General features: G+C 40.9%; 1 protein-coding gene across 3 annotated transcripts; it reads right to left on the bottom strand.

Moving 5' to 3' along the window:
• Positions 1-13234: 13234 nt before the first annotated feature.
• isl2b (ISL LIM homeobox 2b) lies at positions 13235-17880 on the bottom strand. 3 transcript variants are annotated; one of them, XM_034581593.1, is made up of 6 exons: positions 17740-17880; positions 17165-17354; positions 16587-16849; positions 15279-15571; positions 14446-14613; positions 13235-14011 (listed from the first exon to the last, which is right to left on the bottom strand). In XM_034581593.1, the coding sequence occupies exons 1-6, from the start codon at positions 17795-17797 to the stop codon at positions 13895-13897; spliced, it is 1089 nt and encodes a 362-aa protein (XP_034437484.1). In that variant the 5' UTR covers positions 17798-17880; the 3' UTR covers positions 13235-13894. The 3 variants fall into 3 exon arrangements, with proteins under 3 accessions (XP_034437484.1, XP_034437485.1, XP_034437486.1); XM_034581594.1 differs by having other exon boundaries at positions 15291-15571; XM_034581595.1 differs by having other exon boundaries at positions 17170-17354; positions 17740-17875.
• Between the last annotated feature and the right edge of the window lie 2538 nt (positions 17881-20418).

The following is a 20418-nucleotide window of genomic DNA, read 5'->3' as shown; positions in this document are numbered from 1 at the left end:
TTCTGTTAGGCAGTTCCTTCAGTATATTAACGGTTTTATGGTTTGCTGTCTTTAGAGGAAAGTTGCCCACGCCACACATCGGTTAAACTCACAGTCCAAGATCATTGCCATAATGAATGGAAATCCTATTTCAGACAGGATTTGCCCTTGATATGAGCCACTCTGTGTATCACTGAGCGAGTCTTCAGGGAGCACTTTCCAATAAGAGTAATGTCCCCCCTGTGCGTGGCCACATTCAACAATTTACAGGCAGATTACAGATTCTAATAAAAAAATTTGCAGCCTTAAAAAATCTGCTCCGCATTTTACGATAGTTCAGTTCCCCCTCCACCGCTTCTGCCCAATTTAATTATTCTGATGTACGTAATTAGCATGAGCCGGCCATTGTTTGACATAATTTGCATATTATATTGGATAATTGAATGAGAGTGGCTGATGATTAAATTAGGGCGAATGATAGATGATTCAGCGTGCAGTGTGGAAAAGTTGACAGAATGTGCAGACTGGGAATACCACATGTACCTTTTGAATATTTATATGTTCCACCGAGGTCGCCCCCCAGCAGACCTATACGCTGCTAATTAAAAAAATCTGCAGGGGCTAAACTCGGCTGCTCGCAAGTCAAAGGATGTTGTTTTATTCACCTCTGGCTGCTCCTCAGTGGTTACTACTGTGCATGGAGAGGAGTGTGTGTGTGTGTGTGTGTGTGTGTGTGTGTGGGGGGGGGGGGGGTACTTTGTGTTCCTCCATCATTGAAGCAACACACTTGCAGACTGATAAGACAAATGAGACTAGTGTGGGGAAACTCATTTCCAGGCACTTCCAGTGTAAACACAGACTCCTGGTGCCTGCGCCTGCCACTTTATGGACAGGCTCTATACCTTGCTGATGAAGGCTGTCTTAACAAAAAGAAAAAAAACATGTGTTACATAGTGTAAATCCTTTGATAAAGATAAATCTGAAAATAAAATGCAAATAAAACATACACTAGCACATATACAATGCAATGCTAATAAAAAAAAACAATGTTTTTTCCAAACGCAAAAGTCACAAATCCCTAAAATTCTAATTTATTTTTAAGTCCAACTTTTTTAAATCCTCTTATTTCAGCATATTAACTTTTTTTCCCTTAGTCTTCTTAATTGGCGTATGATGACAAACTGGTATTAGCAGTTCAAATCCTCTGCCTGCACCCTAAATCCAGCCCTGCTCCTTGGAACTTTTCCATGTGGGGTTCGGGCAGGATAAATGTTTAGAGGGAATATTTGGAACAGCTTTAGCCTTTCACATGCTAATGTAAGCACTGGCGGCACAAGAAAGCCGGCCTGACCCGGGGGCCACACGGTGACACAGTCTGCTGATTCAGTGCCGGCAGCCCCGGCTTTGTTTATGTGTGCGCACGAGAAATAATGCACGTCATAAAACGGAGAACTTTGAAGGGGAACCACTATCCCCGGGATGATAAATGCTCCCTGCTCTTCAGATATAAATAACTCTTCCCAATAGTACAAAAGCCATCAGAGGAGTGACTTATATATCGTCATTTCTACAATAACACTGGGCTCCGTTTCCACCCCAGGCATTCTTTGAACGTTGAATCATTTTCAGGAAAATTTTCTTAAAGCACCGATCTGGACACAAACTTTACTGCTGTTTAATTGAGATGTTTTAGGGCCAAAAGAGTCACTTGTTGCTGAGCATGTTCGATAAGAATTAAAGCAGAACTGTTGGCAGATGCGACAATGAAATGATATATTGTCCTCTGTGGGAATTTTCTAGCTGATTCACAGAACCAGCTACTATGTTTTATTGGTTTACTTCAAGGAATGTCCATTTTCAAACACAATTTGCAATACGAGAAACGTATGTTTGTCTTTGTCTCCCACATACCTTGTAAAATCCGCTCTGTTCCCGTGTTATAGAAGACGTCGGTACACAATGTGTCGTCTCATTGTCTGCTCGGAGTCACTTCAGGGGGCAGAGGAATTTACACAGTCTTAGGGTCTGTCAGTAGGTGGTATAGGAAACTGTTAAGATTAGTCCCCACAGCAGCTCGAGCCAAGCTTCCTTCGGCATCTTTCAGATCTCCCAGATACTGCCGAGCCCTCGCTCTTATCAGGAACATGACCGTGCTCACTTCCAGCCTGTGGTGGAGATCTGGTGTGTGTGTGTGTGTGTGTGTGTGTGTGTGTGTGTGTGTGTGTGTGTGTGTGTGTGCATGTGCGCGTCGAGGTAAATCTTGCAGGCCTGATGTTTGTCAGAGGGTCCGTGGCTTAACACATCTCAGATCTCAGAGTAGAGGATGTTCAAGGTGTCTAGACAAGGAAGTGAAGCCACTTAGTTCAATCCTGTGTCACGTCTTTTCCCTTTTATGTTGTTTTATTAAGTTGTTATTCGCAGAAGCTACATTTGGTCACTAGCCAGTCAAAACTATGCATCTCCAAATTTGATTTTCTAAAAATAAGCACAGAGCTTAACTGTTCCTTTGAAGGCTGATCCTTCTCAAGACTGAAAAAACCCCTCAGTGGACTATGTGAAAAATGCACTTTCCAAAAGCTGAACACAATCGTAAAGCTAAGAAAAAAGCTTCAAATCAGATGTTTTGGAGATGTAAATGGTTTATTAGTCCCCGAACAAAATAAACACTTTGTCACACTGTTTTGCTTTTTTATTGTGAACGCTATCAACAATTTGTTGCCAATTTCACAAGTTTCCATTCATTGAATTGTCACTGCACAAATAAAATCATCTCATCTGAAAAGGAAACACTGACTCTCTTTCCTTATATATGTATATGAAATATACAGTATATGTATATAAAGGGATGGTGGAAATTAAGCCCTCTATCATCTGATCATATTAAGAGCTGATAAATGATGCAAAATGCAACACAAAGGTAGGAATTACAGCAATGTCATTAGTTCTTTATATTAATCATTAGTTTTTAATTTTGTCCTGTTTGTGGCGCTATGTGAAAATCCTGGTAAAACTAGAATGGCAGAGTGCATACCTCCATCTAACCAGACCCCCCATGAAACCACATTTAAATTCAGTAAATCTGAATTTTTTAAAGATCATACCAGATTTTTTTTACATGAATATCTGTGAATTATTCTGTGAGAAATCAATGAAAATATTTACATTTAAGAGAAGGTGAAAAAACGTCCTGGATATTTTTTTTGTAATCTTTTGTAATCTTTTACTCAAAACCAAAAGCATTTGAGGTAAATGTGACCTCTTAGTGGCACTACATGAAAGGTCACCGGTGTCATTTGGTATCATCCCCTGGTCATTGAACAACTGCTCCAAATTTGTTACAGAGCCATCCTGCAGTTGTTGAGATATTTAAGAACCCAGTTAGTGAAATAACCAGAAGACCGACATTGCAAGTCTAAGATAAAAGCTTCAGTTACCTGCTAAATGTCTGCTCTACTTCTCTATCTACTCCGATAAGAAGCTGTTTGGTACATTCTGCTTTACTGACTCTAAACAACTGCATGGGTTTGCTTCATTCTGCTCCAAGACGCATATGTTGGAATGAGATGAGAGAGTAAAACACACAGGAGAAACACAAGATTTGTCTTATGGAGTGGCTCTCCAGTGCCTCTGCTATCCCTGAAATCTCTTCTTCTAAAGTTGCATGGAGCAAAACATCATCATCCTGCAGAGCTGCTGCCATCGCTCCAACGCGGCGGCCCTGCCCAGCTCCCTGCTTTTGCTTTATGTCTTTTTCCTACAGCGAGCGCTTGACGAAGGACAATTTGTTTGGAAGTTTAATGCCGTGGCACTGGCTGGCTGAGGATTATATGAGATGGCCCAGTGATTTGTGGCGGAGCATGTGAGGGAGAGCGTGTGGGCATGTGTGTCCGTCTTTGTGAGTGTTTTCGTCTGTGTGTGTGTGTGTGTGTGTGTGTTCCTGTACTTATAGACCCTACAGAGTGAGGACATTTTTGGAAAGTGAGGACATTTTGGACGGTTCTCACTTTTTCAAAGGGCTGTTTGAGGGTTAATACTTGGTTTTACGGGTGAGAGTTAGAATTAGATTTAGGTTAAAGTAAGGGTTAGGGTTAGGCATTTCATTTGGATGGTTAGGGTTAAGGTAAGGGGCTAGAGAATGTATTATGCCAATGAGTTTCCTCACTCAGATAGAAGTAAAAACATGCGTGTGTGCGTGTGCGTGTGAGTGTGTGTGTGTGTGTGTGTGTGTGTGTGTGTGTGTGTGTGTGTGTGTGTGTGTGTGTGTGTGTGTGTGTGTTCAGTTCCAGTTCTCCGCTTCAGCACAGACGTCAGTTGTCTCCCTGCTTCCTCTGAACTCTTACATTTAAGGCAACAGCTTTTCATGCAGCTTCAATAGGAAGACATTTATTTTTGCAGCTCTTTCACATTATAACCTTCACAACCTGCTGAAACATGAATAATCTTTGAATTTCATTGTTTCAAGATTTATGAAAGCCTTCTCTTGCCGAGTCCTCTTTATACGTCTTGGCAGCCGGGAGAATCATTGACTTATCCTGTGAAGCTTCACACACCGAACACCACTACCGTGAGCTTTCCCAGATCTCACTCTGACAGACTTAACTGACAAACACGCAAACGGGTGCACGAAGAGCAATATCGTAAGCCAAGAAAATTATTCTCTCATCCATTTAAAACTTGCACAGGTTCTTCACTTACTTTAAATACTTGCCACTAACTTTTTATAGTGGAAAAACAAGTGTGCAATCCAGATGACCTAAAACTCTTTCTGCCCCCATCTCATGACCAAGAACCTTTGTCAGAAAATCTTACATTTATTACTTTTCACAATCAAAGTCTCTTTTAAATGTTGCCCAGTTCTTGGGAAGATGAACTTCGTTGTACTTTTATCCTCAAGAGAGCAACGAGATCATCAATTACGTCTTGACCGTTGTCCAAAACATCTTGCAGCAGCCCCTCATTTGATCCGTTCGAGGACCCTTTGAACGCTGCTGTAGAACACGGTCCTGAAGGACTTCACCCTCAGATGATAAAATAGTGAATTATTGGTTTGTTTATCATGCTCTTAAAGCCCAAAGTGCATTATTAAACAGAGAGCACATTAAAAGGGGAGTATTGTTAAAAGTGTTTTAAAAATCTTGTAAATCCCGGTAATTTATGTCACCATGGTTGAGGAGGCTCACCCTGGCCTTCTGGTTCTAATTTGATTTAGGCTCTGCTCTCTGGGGTCTGTACCTGCGATGCTGCCTCTTTTCCCAGACACTGTCTGACCGACCTGACCTCCTCTCTGGGGCAGCAGTAGCCTCGAATTTGGAGAAGTGAGATGGTGAGCTGCTGGTTGAGATTCTATCTGCGATATTTGGATCGAGAAGGTAGAAAATGAGTTCACCGTGTTTGGCTGATGAACCTTTGAGGAAAGCATTAAATTACGAAAACATTTTCTTATTAAGTTAAAGAATTATGAGGGTTTTCCAATTTTGCTCTTTGTTAAGAACTAGGTCTGTAAGTGTGTGTCAAAAGTGTCCTGTCGTATTGGACAAACAAAATTTCCCTGTGAGGAAAATAAGGGATTTTCCTCACAGGGAAATCTACCAGCTTCAAAATAATTATATTATTATTATTATTTATTAATGCAACATTCAGACTGACAAGATATTCATCATTCAAACATCCATGTGAACTAAAAGCAGGATTACGGCTATGAGTTTACAGTAATGCGAGCAGCTAATTGAAGCTTTACTTATAGGTACAGATATGATCTGAGCTAGAGATACTTTCAATGACAATGCTAACATGCAGATGCTAAGAGGGTATAACCCTCACACAGTTCTACGTCCTCCTTTAGCATGTTAGCATGGAGCATTTGCTAATTAGCACTAAACACAAAGTACGGTTGAGACTAATGAAAATCGCTATTAGTCTCTATTATTACTCAGAATTTGTCATAAACCAAAGACTTAAGTAAATAACATTTTTTAAAAAAATTATTTGTATTTCTTATATGAGGTAATTTTGACCTTCGACCTCTGATCGCTCAATTCATCTTTGAGTCAAAATGACAACTGGTCAAAATTTTGAAATTTTGAAATTCTGCAAAATTCTGAGATATCATGTTAAAGAGGCCAAAAACATGATTTGTGAGGCGACTGTGACCTTCACCTTCACCCTTTGACCACCCAAATCTAATCAGTTAATCCATGAGTATAAGTGAAGTATATTTTTACATGATGTTTGAACAAAATTTGAAGAAATTCCCTCAAGGCCTTCTTGCAGGTGTTGTGTTCGCAAGACCATAAACGTGTTTTGTATTCCCATTATTTCTCTCAAGGCGTACTTCAGATATCTTTCTCACAAAAATGGGGCAGTTAGACGGACAAGCTGAAAACATACAGGATCCAGCTACTGACTACTACTACTATATAAATGACCTGCCAATGGCACGGAGGTGGTTACGAGTCATTTTAAGGCAGACATGGAAAATGTGCAAATGTCAACTATAGGTGGCGCAAGTCAGTGGATCATCAAAATCCATTTAATTCATGCTCTGAAGCACAGATGACTACAAAGTGTGATGAGAATCCATAGTGAAGGTGTTGAGATAATCAGAGTAAATAATATTACCACCATAATATTGAATAATTCCTTCTCCACTTCTAATTGTAGCTGTTTCTTTATCTCCACTATATCCTGCTTTTGGTTCAAATGGATGCAGTTCTTAACTTCACTACATTGTTAGTGCTGGAGCAGGGACCAGGCCTTGTCTGGGTCCAGAAACCTGCTGCAGCCTCTGGGGACTCCCCCTGGCAGAGGCAACAATGGGTCAGAGCCCCTGCTTTGTACGGTTGCCCTCCTTAATCAAACTAGCCAGAGGAGTGATTGGATTTTAATACTGCTGGGCCCATCGTAATGGTGTGATGGACGGGGACTGGTGAATTGGAGCAGGATGTCAGCCCTCGGAGGCCTCCATTAATGATATTGCTTCATTTCTTAAAGTGGCAGGAACACCTTGGGACGAGGGGATAGCTCCAGTTGGCAAACAGGGCCCTCCCCTCCCCTTTTTTTTTAAATTTCACCCTCTTTTATCTCTCTGTGACTATAGGGACCCTTTGTGTCCCTTTCTGTGTGTCCGTAGTGTTGTGGACCATTTCTTCGACTGCACGCTCTCAGTGTGTGTGTGTGGTTCCAGGCGTCTGCTGTGGAACCGAGCAGAAGTTACTGCAGATGTAATCATCTGTACTCTTTGTTTTTAAACCTATAATTTGTGCTTTTAAAGAGACAAAAACAGACCTATACTTACTACCTATTTACTGCACATGACCCATCAAGAGCGATGCTTATCAACACAAACTGGATGTGATATTTCCTAACCGTGTGAGAAGATGACTCTTTTTATTTCACAAGGGTTCATCTGACAGCAGCAGTATGTCATTTTCCGCACTGTACTCTATAATTAAAGTTTGTCTTCATCCAAACTCGCTGGAGTCATGAGGTTAATTGAACTTTTGCACTAAATCTAAAACACAAAGACTTCCTGAAAACATTCTTGAACTCCTGAACTGACACTGATATGACCCTGATGAACGCCGGCGTGTCTCCCAGGAACCTTTTGATGCCATGTCTCATATAAGTGACTCACCGCCAGCCGCTTATCGCTGTTTGCTTCCATGTGACACGTGTTTGTCTTCTTCGTTCAGCTAATGACAGTTTGGTCTTGTCAGTGCTAGGGAGGGTGGGTGGGTGGGGGGCAAGTACAGGTGAACCCTCATTGTGTTTTATAGTGAGTCATTGTCAAGTGGGGCGGCTCCAGCCTTCCTCTCTCCTCCTAATGGGCGCTAGTGTGTTGTTCTTTTTGCTGTAGATTTATGTGTGGGTGGGGCGGCGTGATTTACAGAGCTCTGACATTGCCTCAGCCACAGGAACCAGAGGAGCTGATTGTGGTTCTCTGTGTGTGTTCCAGGTGAGGCTGAGGCTGAGGTCTGCTCGCCACCCCCTGCACACACGTGCACGTGGCGTGAGCAACATGTACCAAGATACTCTCGGTGAGAACACAGACGCTTTGATGCACACAAAGATGTTTTACTGCAGGGAAGCTACTGCTGCTGCTGCTGCTGCTGCAGTTACTTCCTTGAAGGTTCACCTGAAGTACACTAGGACAAGAGTGCACGTCATTGTGTCGTGCAGGAACTGAACCCTCGGAACACAGAAGCCACTTGTACTGCACAGCTATAAGCAAAATATTTTCGTTTAAATCTATAAGAAATGTGGCTTTAAAAATATAAAAGCTGAAATACAGCAATGTCAACACAACACATAAAAGGGAAAAGCTTGTTTTTTTTTAAGAAATCAATATTTGTTTATTTGATCAAGCTTTCTTAAATACCTCTTCCCCCGTTGGCCCCGGGGCTTGTAAAAATTTGAAGGATAATATGTGGATATTTACTCATTGTGTCACTTTCCCATAAAAGCACCATTCATCCCCCCTGGATCAATAGTACACAAGTAGCCTGGTGCTGTACACATTGATGTGGACGTCGGCCTTTCATCATCAGTGTATAGCCTCAGAGATGAGATGATTACATTTTTTCTCACCAAATGTTAAATTGGCCATTAACCATGGAAGATAAAGTGCTCCTTAAATGTACCCATCAAAACACCTGACAGAGGAAACACGGGTACACAAATTTGTAATTCAGACTCAATTTCCTTGCTTCCCTTAATAGGTGGAGGACGAGCGTGCAGGGATGTGCCAAACCTCACAGACAGGCTTTATTTTCCATATCCATGTATGATTCAATTGAACACAAGCTATTGAGACCTTCAGCCCACTCATTGTTGTTTCAGCACTCAAATGCAACACCCCACCTCCCCCCAAGCCCTCACCCCATCATCCCTCTTTCTCTTCCTCTCTTCTTGCAGGGGAAAAGAAAGCCCCCACAGTTCAGTCTCTGCATTAAGTCAGCCTGTCAGAATGCTTCCCTCGAGAGCCTTTGGACTTGAAGCTCGTCCCGGCAGTTCCTCTGCTGGTGGCCCCCACTGGAGGAGCGAGGTCACGGTGGGCCCGATTGTCAAAATGTTCACACAGCCTCAGCAGGAATCACACACACACACTTATTTTTACACGATGTTTGTCGGTTGAAAAAAGAGCTAATTCAATAGACTAAGGACAATTTGTCTGAATGTAATAAGAGGGGACCAGGAGGGATTGCAGGCAAAATGTCAGGGAGATAATAAAACTATTGAAAACATGTTACTATTGTTTATTTTTCTTCTGTAATTTTGTTTCCAAAAGAAAAAAAAACCCTGAAAAAAGCTTTTTCCCTGCAACAATGTTGAAACAACCCTCCTCTTTCCGTTTTCCGTTTTTAAAGCCTTTTTTTCAGTTTCTGATTTTTAGAAAAAATATTTAAATATTAAAAACATTATAATAATAATGGCTGCTTTTACACTCATATGAGTTTTTCTTTACTTTAATATAGAATATATATATATAATTATTAGTGCTATATTTTCTTACACACTATGGCCTTTTAATTGATAAGACAAAATGAAAGGCTGTGAGAATGAGCTGTGAGCAGATATTCATTCAAATCTATTTATTGATTCAACATTAAATAATTTATACCTTAATAACGCCTCAATGTTTTATTTTCTCTTTGTCTCATGATTTTCTCTCTTCGCCTAAATGATCAAACTACTAGATGACATGATTTCACTGGAAGTCTGGAAGAGATCTATTCAGAATCTCCCTTCAGAATACCAATAAGAAAATATGACACTGAGGCTTTGTCATATTTCTTAACTCTGTTGAACCCTGTGTTACAAATAATAATCTGCAAACGTAACTCCACGGCTCATTTTGCTAAATTCAATTGTCCTAATAGTGGCTGATTTTGCCAAAACCTTTATCTTTACATACATTTATGTTTAGTGGATGATCACAGTGAATGATGCTTTAAATTATCCTGCACAACAATGATGAATACTGAATTTAGAAAAGGTTGCGTTGCACCATACAGGTAAAAGTAATGAAAACATTGAAAAATATCTCTATTCTCTGTCAGCACGAATTAGAAACTACATTTGGAGTATGAAGAGTTTTTTAATCTATGATCAGTCGACCATCATTAACCTCCATGGAGGTGCAGACTTAGGATGTTACCAACATAACACACTGTCCCAGATAATACTGACATTACAGTGCATACAGCTGTCATGTGCTCCATGTATTTCCCATCTCTAGAAACCTAAAACTAACCAAACTAAAGTACACATCCTGGCTCCCTGTGTGGAAGGTGCTGTTCAGCAGTGTGTGTGTGTGTGTGTGTCTGTGTTTGTGTGTCAGTGACCGTGCGTTGACTCGTGCTGTGCGGTGCAGAGCGGCCGGGCAGGAGGCAGCTCCTCCCGGGCGGGCGGGCGGGCCGGGTGATCTAATTACGCCCGCCCGCTCTGCCAATTAGAGAATTACATCACACCTCTAAATGGACCCGGCCTCTTAATCATTAATGATACGGTGTCATTGCCTCTGACAGACAGCGTCCTGTTGCATCGTGCGTGGCAACTTGACACAGCAGCGTGCACACTGCTTTTCTCACGGACCTCATCACACATAATGTGGGGGGAACTAAACTGTCCAATGAGTTTCTGATCAGAAGAAATCAATTTATTGGCAAATAATATGTTGTGTTCCATATTAGAATCAGTGCGTACACAAGCCCATATGTCCCCAGTATGTTCCAGTTCAAATAATCTTAAGTTAGTATTGAAAAGAGTGTATTCTGCAGCCGTGTGTGTGTGTGTGTGTGTGTGTGTGTGTGTGTGTGTGTGTGTGTGTGTGTGTGCGTGTGTGTGTGTGTGTGTGTGTGTGTGGACAGGCATCACTGGTGTTTGTTTAGGATCTTGTTGAACACACAGAGGGGGAAACGCCCTCTGATAGACTGTGCATGGATCGTGTGGCGCACAGGTACAGTCAGTCAGTCAGTCGTGTTTCCACGGCTGTCAGAGGACCTGATCTCTGCTCTGTAGGAACCACACACACTGACACACAGCAGCGACCGGAGCGGAAAACATCAGATGGAAAATAAAACCTTTAACTGCGCTGCACCGTTGTAGCCTGTAAGGATTTTTTGGGTGAATGTAATTGTGCATTTTAAAGGTTTATCCGCAAATCTCACAAAAGGTGATGGCGTCCTGTCCCTCGCATCCAAAATAATGATGAGATTCACATTTGATTTGAATTTAGAGCGTCTGTATTTGCACGCACAGGGGAAAAAAGCTGATATTTTACATTATTTAAATGTCCTAAAATTACTAACCTTTTTTATTTGACTGGCATTTAGAAAAACATTTGATAACAACATTGTAAAACACTTTAATTATTTTCCTTATTTCCTATGAGATCTTATATCAGGCCTATATATCCATACTAGAAATCATGTGTTCTGGACACATATATGACGCTAAAAAAGATTTTCTGCTGGAGATGGGTTGATACAGGCCTGCATTCTTGTCTGTAAACGCCATTGTTATTCTGCTCTGTTATCTTAATCTGCTGGTATTGTTCACTTATCTTATTTGAAATAGCTCAATTACAAATATATTATCTGTCTTTTGTCATTCAAAACTTCCGACAAAGGCCTGCTGGGGGGGAAAGGAGGGGGGGGGGGGGGGGCGTCTGTTGACACGTTTCACTTTACACCGATGGAAGGTGCAAATGTCAAAATACGTTCATCAGTCATAGTGTCCAGAAAGATACAGTAAGTAGAGGAAATTGCTGCACCAGCAGAATTTAGTTTTTTCTTATGAAAGCCTATGAACATTAGACTCTTGCCGTGAGACACGTTCTGAATTTCAGCCTTTTAAAAATAAAATCAAAACCAATAAAATGTTTGGGTGAGTGAAATCATCTCACCTGGTTGGCAGGTTTTATCACTGCTTAAATTATCAATATAAAAAAAAAGTATTTACATGAATATAAAGCATTCAGAGCAAATCGCTTTAAAGATTAAATAACGTGAAAGTGAGTTTATTGCAGCACACAAGTTAAAAATGAAAACGTGCTTACATCCACAGGTCGTCCGTGCACACACATTGCGGCTCTGTGTTGTCGCGCACTCGGTGTAAAGGGGGGGGGGGGGGGGTCAGCTCATTTAGTCTGAGCTGTCGTCTTGGCTGACCCGTGCGCAATAACGCTGAAGGAAAATAAACCGAAGAGTTGAAGTGACCCTTTACGAGCTGCTCTCTGCTCCCCTCACTTACGAGGGGGGCTTTGGGGAGGTTGTGTGTGTGTGTGTGTATGTGTGTGTGTGGAGGGGGGGGGCTGTTTGGTTAGTTTGTTGTGGCTTCAGTCAGTGTATCGCTTGCAGGTGATGCCAGGACTAGATAAGAGGTCGCCGATCCCTGCGCGCTGTCTAGACCAGGCCTCTGACTCAACCAGAGAAACTGGACCGAGCACAATTTACAGCAGATTTTTGCCCCCGAGATAGTAAATGACCACCGGCCGATGACCGAGGGGGGAGACCGCCACGAGATGGAGAGGGGGCGATAAGCCACCAGGACCTTTAGGCTTCAACCCAGGCAGGGCAACATAAGAACCCACCAGGAGAAACTCTGCAACTGAAGATGAACATTAGTTTGACTTATTAACGCGGTGAATCTGTTCCTCTAATCATCTCGGAGATCTGCATTTTTTTATAATGTATTTATATCGTTACGTTGTATTTATTGTAATCTATTTATTTTGTTGAATTGTATTTGTTGCAATGTATTTATTTTGTTACGTTGTATTTGTTGTAATGTATTTACACTGTTAAATTGTATTTATTGTTATGTATTTATATAGTTACATCGTATTTATTGTAATGTTTTTATTTTGTTACAATGTATTTAAAATGTTATATTTTATTAATTGTAATGTATTTGTATCGTTACATTGTATTTGTTGCAATGTATTTATTTTGCTACTTAGTATTTGTTGCAATGTATTTACACTGTTATATTGAATTTGTTGCAATGTATTTATTTTTGCTACACTGTATTTGTTGCAATGTATTAATTTAGTTACACTGTATTTATTGCAATTTAATGATGTGTAGCCTAAATTTAAACTGATTTCTGAGTTTGACTATTTTAGATTTTCGCAATGTGTTTGTTCCTAATTTCAGACCTGATTATTTTTAATAAATTCAATATCATCATATTTCTATGTAAAAGCAAAACGTAAGAAAAAACGGGCCTGTACAAATATTTCCCATGAAACCACTTTATGTATTCAGCTTTTTATTTATTTTTTATCAGTTAATAATAATAATCCCTTTACGAATCGCTTTCCTACCAATAAATAATATAACAATAATTTACTTTTTTTGTTCGACAAGCTCAAACAACCTGTATCCTGACCCTTAACATAAAGTATTTTTACAACACGAATATTTTGCAGATTATCATGCTCTGACTTTAAGACAAGAAAGAGTCAACTGGACTCGACAACGCAAATAGACGTATCAAAAAGCAAAAAGTCTCAGGTTGAAGAAACGAGACACAATAAGATCACAATAAAATGTTCATCTGTTTGGACGTGGAAATGTCTCCATGTATTGTTTCTGCTTGGAAGGTTGGTTGTAGTATATCCATCGGGTCTTCTGTACATCTTCTGTCCCCGTAACAAGTCATGCAACATTTTTTGTTCTATTTAGTTTTTGTCAATAAAGTCTCCAAAGATGAAAAAAAAAAAATCGGAGTCAATCGGTGCTTTTCTTTGTTCCGTCTCTTCCATGTCAAGTAAGAATTAAAAAAAACACACTCTCCTCTCTGAAGTCGATGTGATGAGCTGGTCACATGCAGGGGAGGGGGCCGGGATCATGCTGCAACTGTCCTTGCAGGAGTGGAGGGGGGGGGGTGTTGAAGATGGGGGGGCCCCGTCTCACGTCTCCACCGGGCTGGGTACCATACTGTTGGGGGTGTCCGGTAACTGAGAGGACAAAGAAGTCACGTCGCTGCCCGAGGAGTTTCCGAGAGAGCCCGATTCAGAGAAAGACACCTGGAGAGAGGAGGGAGACAGTGTTGGGATATATACAGCAGATAGGGACTTTTATTTTGAAAAGTCCATAGATATAATGCTGAGAATGACACCGTGTGTGTGTGTGTGTGTGCGTGTGTGTGTGCGTGTGCGTGCGCGCATTTCTATCTATAGTTATGATGCCCAATTTTGGTTCAATACCATTATTGTGAAGATATTTTGGCTGGTCCTCCACAAATTCAATTGGCTGTTTGAGGGTTAAGACTTGGTTTTGTGTCCTCACAACTATAGAGAGAAATGCATGTGTGTGTATGAATCATATTCATACAAGCAATATAATTGAGAAATTGATATGCTTTCTTTTATCTGCCATGATGGATGGATGGATGGATGGATGGATGGATGGATGGATGGATGGATGGATGGATAGATGGATGGATGTCCTGAACACACACCAGTTGTTGGAAGGCTGGCTGGTCCAGGTCGCTCTGCAAGGCGAACTCACTCAGGGCCTTCCATGGAGGCTGGTAGGTCTGGACCTCCACTTGGTTCCCCATCATGTTGCTCTCATGTCGGATTGGACTCCCGGCCACGAGAGGCGTCCCCGTGAGGCCCTGGAGGTTCTGATGGAACACAAGAAAAAAACAGCATAAACATCTAGGCCTATCAGACAGCTTCTAGCACTCAAGCCTCACTTTGGAAAGAACCAGCCCTTATAATTGCTACAATGGAATTATGCAGACAGAGGCGTTTTACTCATGAAGTTTCCTTTGTGGAGTGGAGTGAAGATTGATGTGTGGCCTGTTAAAGCAAAGGCTGTTTCACTGATGCAGATCGAGCATGTTTGCAGAGGATGTTTTTATCTTTCAGGTCAAGCAACTGAAGCCAAAGCAGTTGATTCATTATTCATTGACTTAAAGTTTGAATACAGAACAGCACTGGAGCCAAACTGGAAAGGTTGCGTGAGTCAGTTTAAGTCCAGTAGAGTGAAGACAAGAGTAAAACGATAGGACTATACACGGTTAATCGTTAGGGAAAAAGAAAGGTTAACAATAATCTGCAACAAGTGTTAATCACAGGGCATTTCAAAGGCCATGTTAACACATTTTTTATTTAAAAACATAATTAAGCTGCGAGGTTTTGTTCCACGTGCATCTGTTTGCCATAAACTCTGGATTTCACAGGGATTAATATCAGCCCGATAAAGACATGAAACAGCGTAAAGTGACGAGGAACACTGACAGCCCTGGAATACATGAAAAGAGAGTAATCAAGTGGTCCGACTTACGAAGATGCTTACAGTCTTATCACTGTGCTGCTGCTGGAGATGCTTTATGAGCAGCGTCTTCTTCTTGTCCTTGCAGCGCTTGTTCTGGAACCAGACGCGGATCACCCGCGGGCTGAGGCTGGTCATCTCCACCAGCTGCTCCTTCATCAGCGCGTCCGGCCGCGGGTTGGCGTTGTAGCAGGTCCGCAGCGTGTGCAGCTGCTTCTCGTTCAGCACCGTCCGCACCCGCGTCGTCTTCTCCGACTGCTTGTGCCCGTGGTTCCGATGCGGGGCCTGTCGCACCGTGACCGGGGCTGCAGAGGACGGGGAGAGAGTTAGGGTACAGGAGGCCTCACACCGCAGCATGCTCCTCTCTCCATGTGTGCTGTGGGCCTGTTGTATCCTATTGGATCGTTTCCTCATGCAGGGAGAGCCAATGATCAGTATTTATCAGTGATTCAGGAACTTTGATCAGATAAAAAGACTGAACTGGTTTAAATCACAGGCTCAGGACAATTAGAATAAAGTATCGTTTTGTCTTTGGACGACAAGACATTATTATTTTTTCCCCCACTAAATCTTAAACCTCTATTAAACTTGAAAGATGAAGTCCTGTTTGAGCCATTGCACTGAGCGGTGTAAGTGATTTCAAAACGAGGAAAACGAGGAAATTAATGAATATTATTCACATATTTGCCAAATGCTTTGTTTTGGTTTTATTGGATCTGGCCCTAAACGCACAAGCACACACACACACACACACACACACACACACACACACACACACACACACACACACACACACACACACACACACACACACACACACTCCTGCAGCTGCGACTCAAATAGCAGATTATTCAGATAATGGCAACAGAGCTGGTTAGCGCTAATGAGATCAATTATGAAATTAGCCTAAAGAAAGGTCCCAGCAGAAACTTTACACACACACAGACAGTCACGTGCACGTACACTCATATACACACACAAAGACACACTGAGACCGACCACAAACAAATTATCAAGATGTTAAAGAAGAACAAAAAAAAAAGAAATAAATTTCAAATCTTGCACTTTTTTATCTTCACATTGTTCATTTATTTCCCCTAAACGTATACAGTCCGATTTTCTGTAACAAAGTTAAATTAAAATGCTTGAATTATGTATAGTATTTACAAGTATTTATAATACAATTTCTGTCATATGCCTAGATTTACCTTTAGCAGCAGGCGTTCTATTTGGGACTATACCTAAACAGTGGGGATTTGGCATCAATAATAATAATAATAATAATAATAATAATTATTATTATTATTATAATAAACTGACCTGCCAGGTGTAGCGCTCTGTTGGAGTGGACGTGTCCGGGGCTGATGGGGCTCCCTGCGGAGCTCCTCTCCAGCAGCAGGCTGTGGTCCGCCCGGCACAGCAGCTCCTCTTCCCGCAGAGAGAACTCGTCTCCCGGCAGCAGCTGCCGGCTGCACACCGAGCACCGAAAGCACTCGATGTGGTACACGTTATCCCGGGCCCTCATCACCAGGTCGCTGCTGCTGAACCCCAGGTTGCATTTTGCGCATTTTATTCCAAACAGCCTGTTAAAAATGTTCAGAGAATTAAAAATCAGAGGAAATAAGAATTAAACCGAAGGCAACTTTCGGCTCATTCATCTGAGTTGTGAGATGAGGACTATTTAAATGCTCTTATGCTATATTTTAATATTTTAATTAGAGATGTGCTGTGGTGTTTATTTTGTATTATTATAAAATTGTATATTAAGCTGTGCAATGAAGCTGCGTGCTACATCCACAATAATGATGTTATTAGATCTGAGCTTGAACTTTGCATTTAAAATGATTTCAGCCTATATAAGAGTATAAATAAATATCGCTGATTAATAATACCCCTACCTTACATAATCTCTTTTGCAATATGTTTTTCCGTCCCGGACGAAACAAGTGCAGGACTCATCCAGGTACTGGCTGCACTCCGCGCACTTGAGGCAGGCTGCGTGCCACTCCAGGTCGGGGGAGACTCTCAGTATGTACTGGTCATGGATCTGACTTCCACACCCGACACACATCGCGAATCCTGGCTTCTCTGCAGAAGGAGAGTGAACATACAGACGAATGAGTTCAACCACAAACAAGTGCAAAGATTTTTTTTTTTGGTGTATACATTCAAATGTTAAAATGCAGATTGTGCGTGTCAGTTTTGCAGTGATCTCTTTTTTTGCAGACTGGACAAGTCTCGGTGTTATGTAACAGATGGAGACTTGTGCGTAAAACAGGAGGATAATAATAATAAAAAGCAACAACCTGATGAATAATAATAATGCGCAATAGTGAATAATGCATTATTGGTAAAATGACTTTTGGTAATCGATCCACAGCTGAATATGTCGTGTCCATGAAGCCACTGCGACGCAAACACAATCTGCCCACTACTTTAAAGGGCAGCGCGCACGTTATAAGCGTGTACTTACTTTTGGAATGATCCCCCATATCACCCAAGAAAGAAGAGCTGAAAATAATATCCACCATACAGGACGGAGGACGGGGACTCGGTGGTAGGTGCAGAAAAGATGTGAGCGGCTGACTGGCCCTCCGCCTGCCTCCCTGATAAACTTGTGTCTCCCCGGACTGGAGGAGGGGAGGGGGCCACGAGGCTGCAGGGTCCCACACGCACTCGCTCCTCTGACGTCATGACGTCCACGCTGGACTCCTCCAATCGGGATCCGCCTCCACCTGCGAATAAGAAGCATGAATAAATCTGGTGTGTGTGTGTGTGTGTGTGTGTGTGTGTGTGTGTGTGTGTGTGTGTGTGTGTGTGTGTGTGCGTGTGTGTGTGTGTGTGTGTGTGTGTGTGTGTGTGTGCATTACATGAAGGTTGATAAGGTGTGTTACATTTGGTTTGTTCAGGCAAGGCTTCAAGACAGGAGAAAAAAATAATACATTGAAAATAAATGTATTTAACAGATTCTTTCCAATTTTTGGGATGTGCATTATTTTCATGATGAAGAACATCATCATCACCATTGCTTAACTTAAAATGTGCCAAAGCTCCTGCATATAAAATAACTACCACAAAGAAATCCCAGATGTTTTCAGCTATTCAGATAATGTCTTATTCCTATTCAGGCAAAACATAATCATTATTTTTGATTGGTCCATATAGCAAATTATTATTTTTGACCTCGGTACATCTTTATTTTTTCTAGACCTATATATATGTACTATATATATATATATATTGACTTCAGTCTTGGTAAAACTTTATAGTAAGTGTTCCTCTTTTACGTGAAGGCAAAACATATTTTTCTATTTAGAAGAAACGTAAACAAATATCATAATGTCTTGCATTAATGTTTTTTCTGGGTTTAAATTTTCTTATGGGGGGGGGCGCATAAATTCAGCAGCTATGAGGAGGCTCTGTCTGCTCATCTACTCGAGAACATCCCCATCTACTGGAGGCAAACCAGAACTGCATGTAGGACAGATGGAGGGGGGTGGTCTTTGTAATGCTGAACATATTGAACCGATATTCATTCAGTCTATAAATCCAACTAATGAATAGAGAGAATAAAGCCCTGCTCTTGAGTCATTTATATATTTATGTTAATCCACTGATTCACATTAGATACACACCTTTTAAAGACAGTCATTTCAGCAATATGCATTTTATATTTATATTCCATATTATACATTGTTGTGAAAAAAATATCAGTATGTGTGTGGGATCTGTTATGAGTTCAACGATTATATTCATTTTATTTTATTGTTGGAATTATCTTTTAATATTTAAAGTATTGAAAAGAAGGTACAATGTTATAGTTTGCTGTGTCTGTGTACAAATACATTTTCATTTCCTCTTTTTCATTGTCAAAAATCAGACTAATAATCTAAATCAGTTTTTCTCATTTTGAAAGCCACATGTGTGCTCCCCCTGTACTCCTGACATCTTCAGTTTGCTCATCAGGTGACCCCCCAATGTGCCTCTTAACGTCTTCTGTCTCACGCACCTCAACTCTTCTTTAACTTGTCTCTATAATTGTTTCCCCCTCATAATTTTCATTGGACTTTGTCCTCATACCCACATCAAGAGGAGAAGTTTATAAAAGCTTGACATTTATGTTGGGACTTTGTGTGGCTGTGTCAGTGCATAGTTAAATCAAGGTTAATTTAGGACAAAGAATTTAATCCTTCAACTCTGTTTTACAGTTGAGTTAAATCCTTTTTCACTGATGTGATAGATGTTATGCCAACTTACTCAAGCCTTGAGAATGACATATAACTACAGTATTTACCTGAAGATATTATTATTTGGGATTTATAATTTTTTACCCCTGTCTCAAACTTACTTTGCAACAACAACCTCACCCCTATCATATTAAATTGCATCGCTGCTGCCAGGCAGGCAGGAGGAGACGTTTTCACTCGTGGCCGTTACTGCATCCTGTGTCTCCTGAAAAAGTAAAGACACCTAGCTGACATGAAGTCAGTCCAGCTCACATACATGAGCTGGACTTACTTCACCAGGCTGAGCCGCACAATATGATTCATATCAAGGCCTTTATAGCAGATAAAAAGTGTTATTATTCCAATCTTTTTTGGTCTACAAAAAATTCACACAGGAATTTAACTGATTTTGGAAATTGAAAGTGGTTCAATTTCAGAAAAATCACTGTAGACTTCTTTTTCTGTTATATGCCATTAATTCCTGATTCATCACGCCTGAAAAACTGAACAATGCAAATTATATCACAAAGGAAATCAATCTTGCTATGATCAATATAAATCAAATGTATGATTTTAAATACAGCTGTAAATATTAAAAATCTTACTATAGATCATAAGTTTGCAAAATAAAGTTGTGATGGTTGTATCCTCTCAATATTCATATATATATATATGTGTGTGTGTGTGTGTGTGTGTGTATTTATTTTTAATAAGTTACCTCGTTTTGTAATCTGTGATTTGCAAATAGCTTTGTCAGCTGACAGAGCTAATGGCGTTTAAATTGAATTAGGATGCATTAACTAAACCTTACATATTTTAGTGGAGTTCATATTGATCTTTTTTCTCGACTAGACCTTACTCTGCATAAAGTGCGTAACAGGTGATTCGACGTGACTGAGTCGCCAGCGTCAGTTGCTTTAAAATGT

This window comes from Hippoglossus hippoglossus, chromosome 3 (genome assembly GCF_009819705.1).
Source record: "Hippoglossus hippoglossus isolate fHipHip1 chromosome 3, fHipHip1.pri, whole genome shotgun sequence".
Taxonomy (NCBI): Eukaryota; Metazoa; Chordata; class Actinopteri; order Pleuronectiformes; family Pleuronectidae; genus Hippoglossus; species Hippoglossus hippoglossus.
This window is presented reverse-complemented; position numbering and strand designations above follow the sequence as displayed.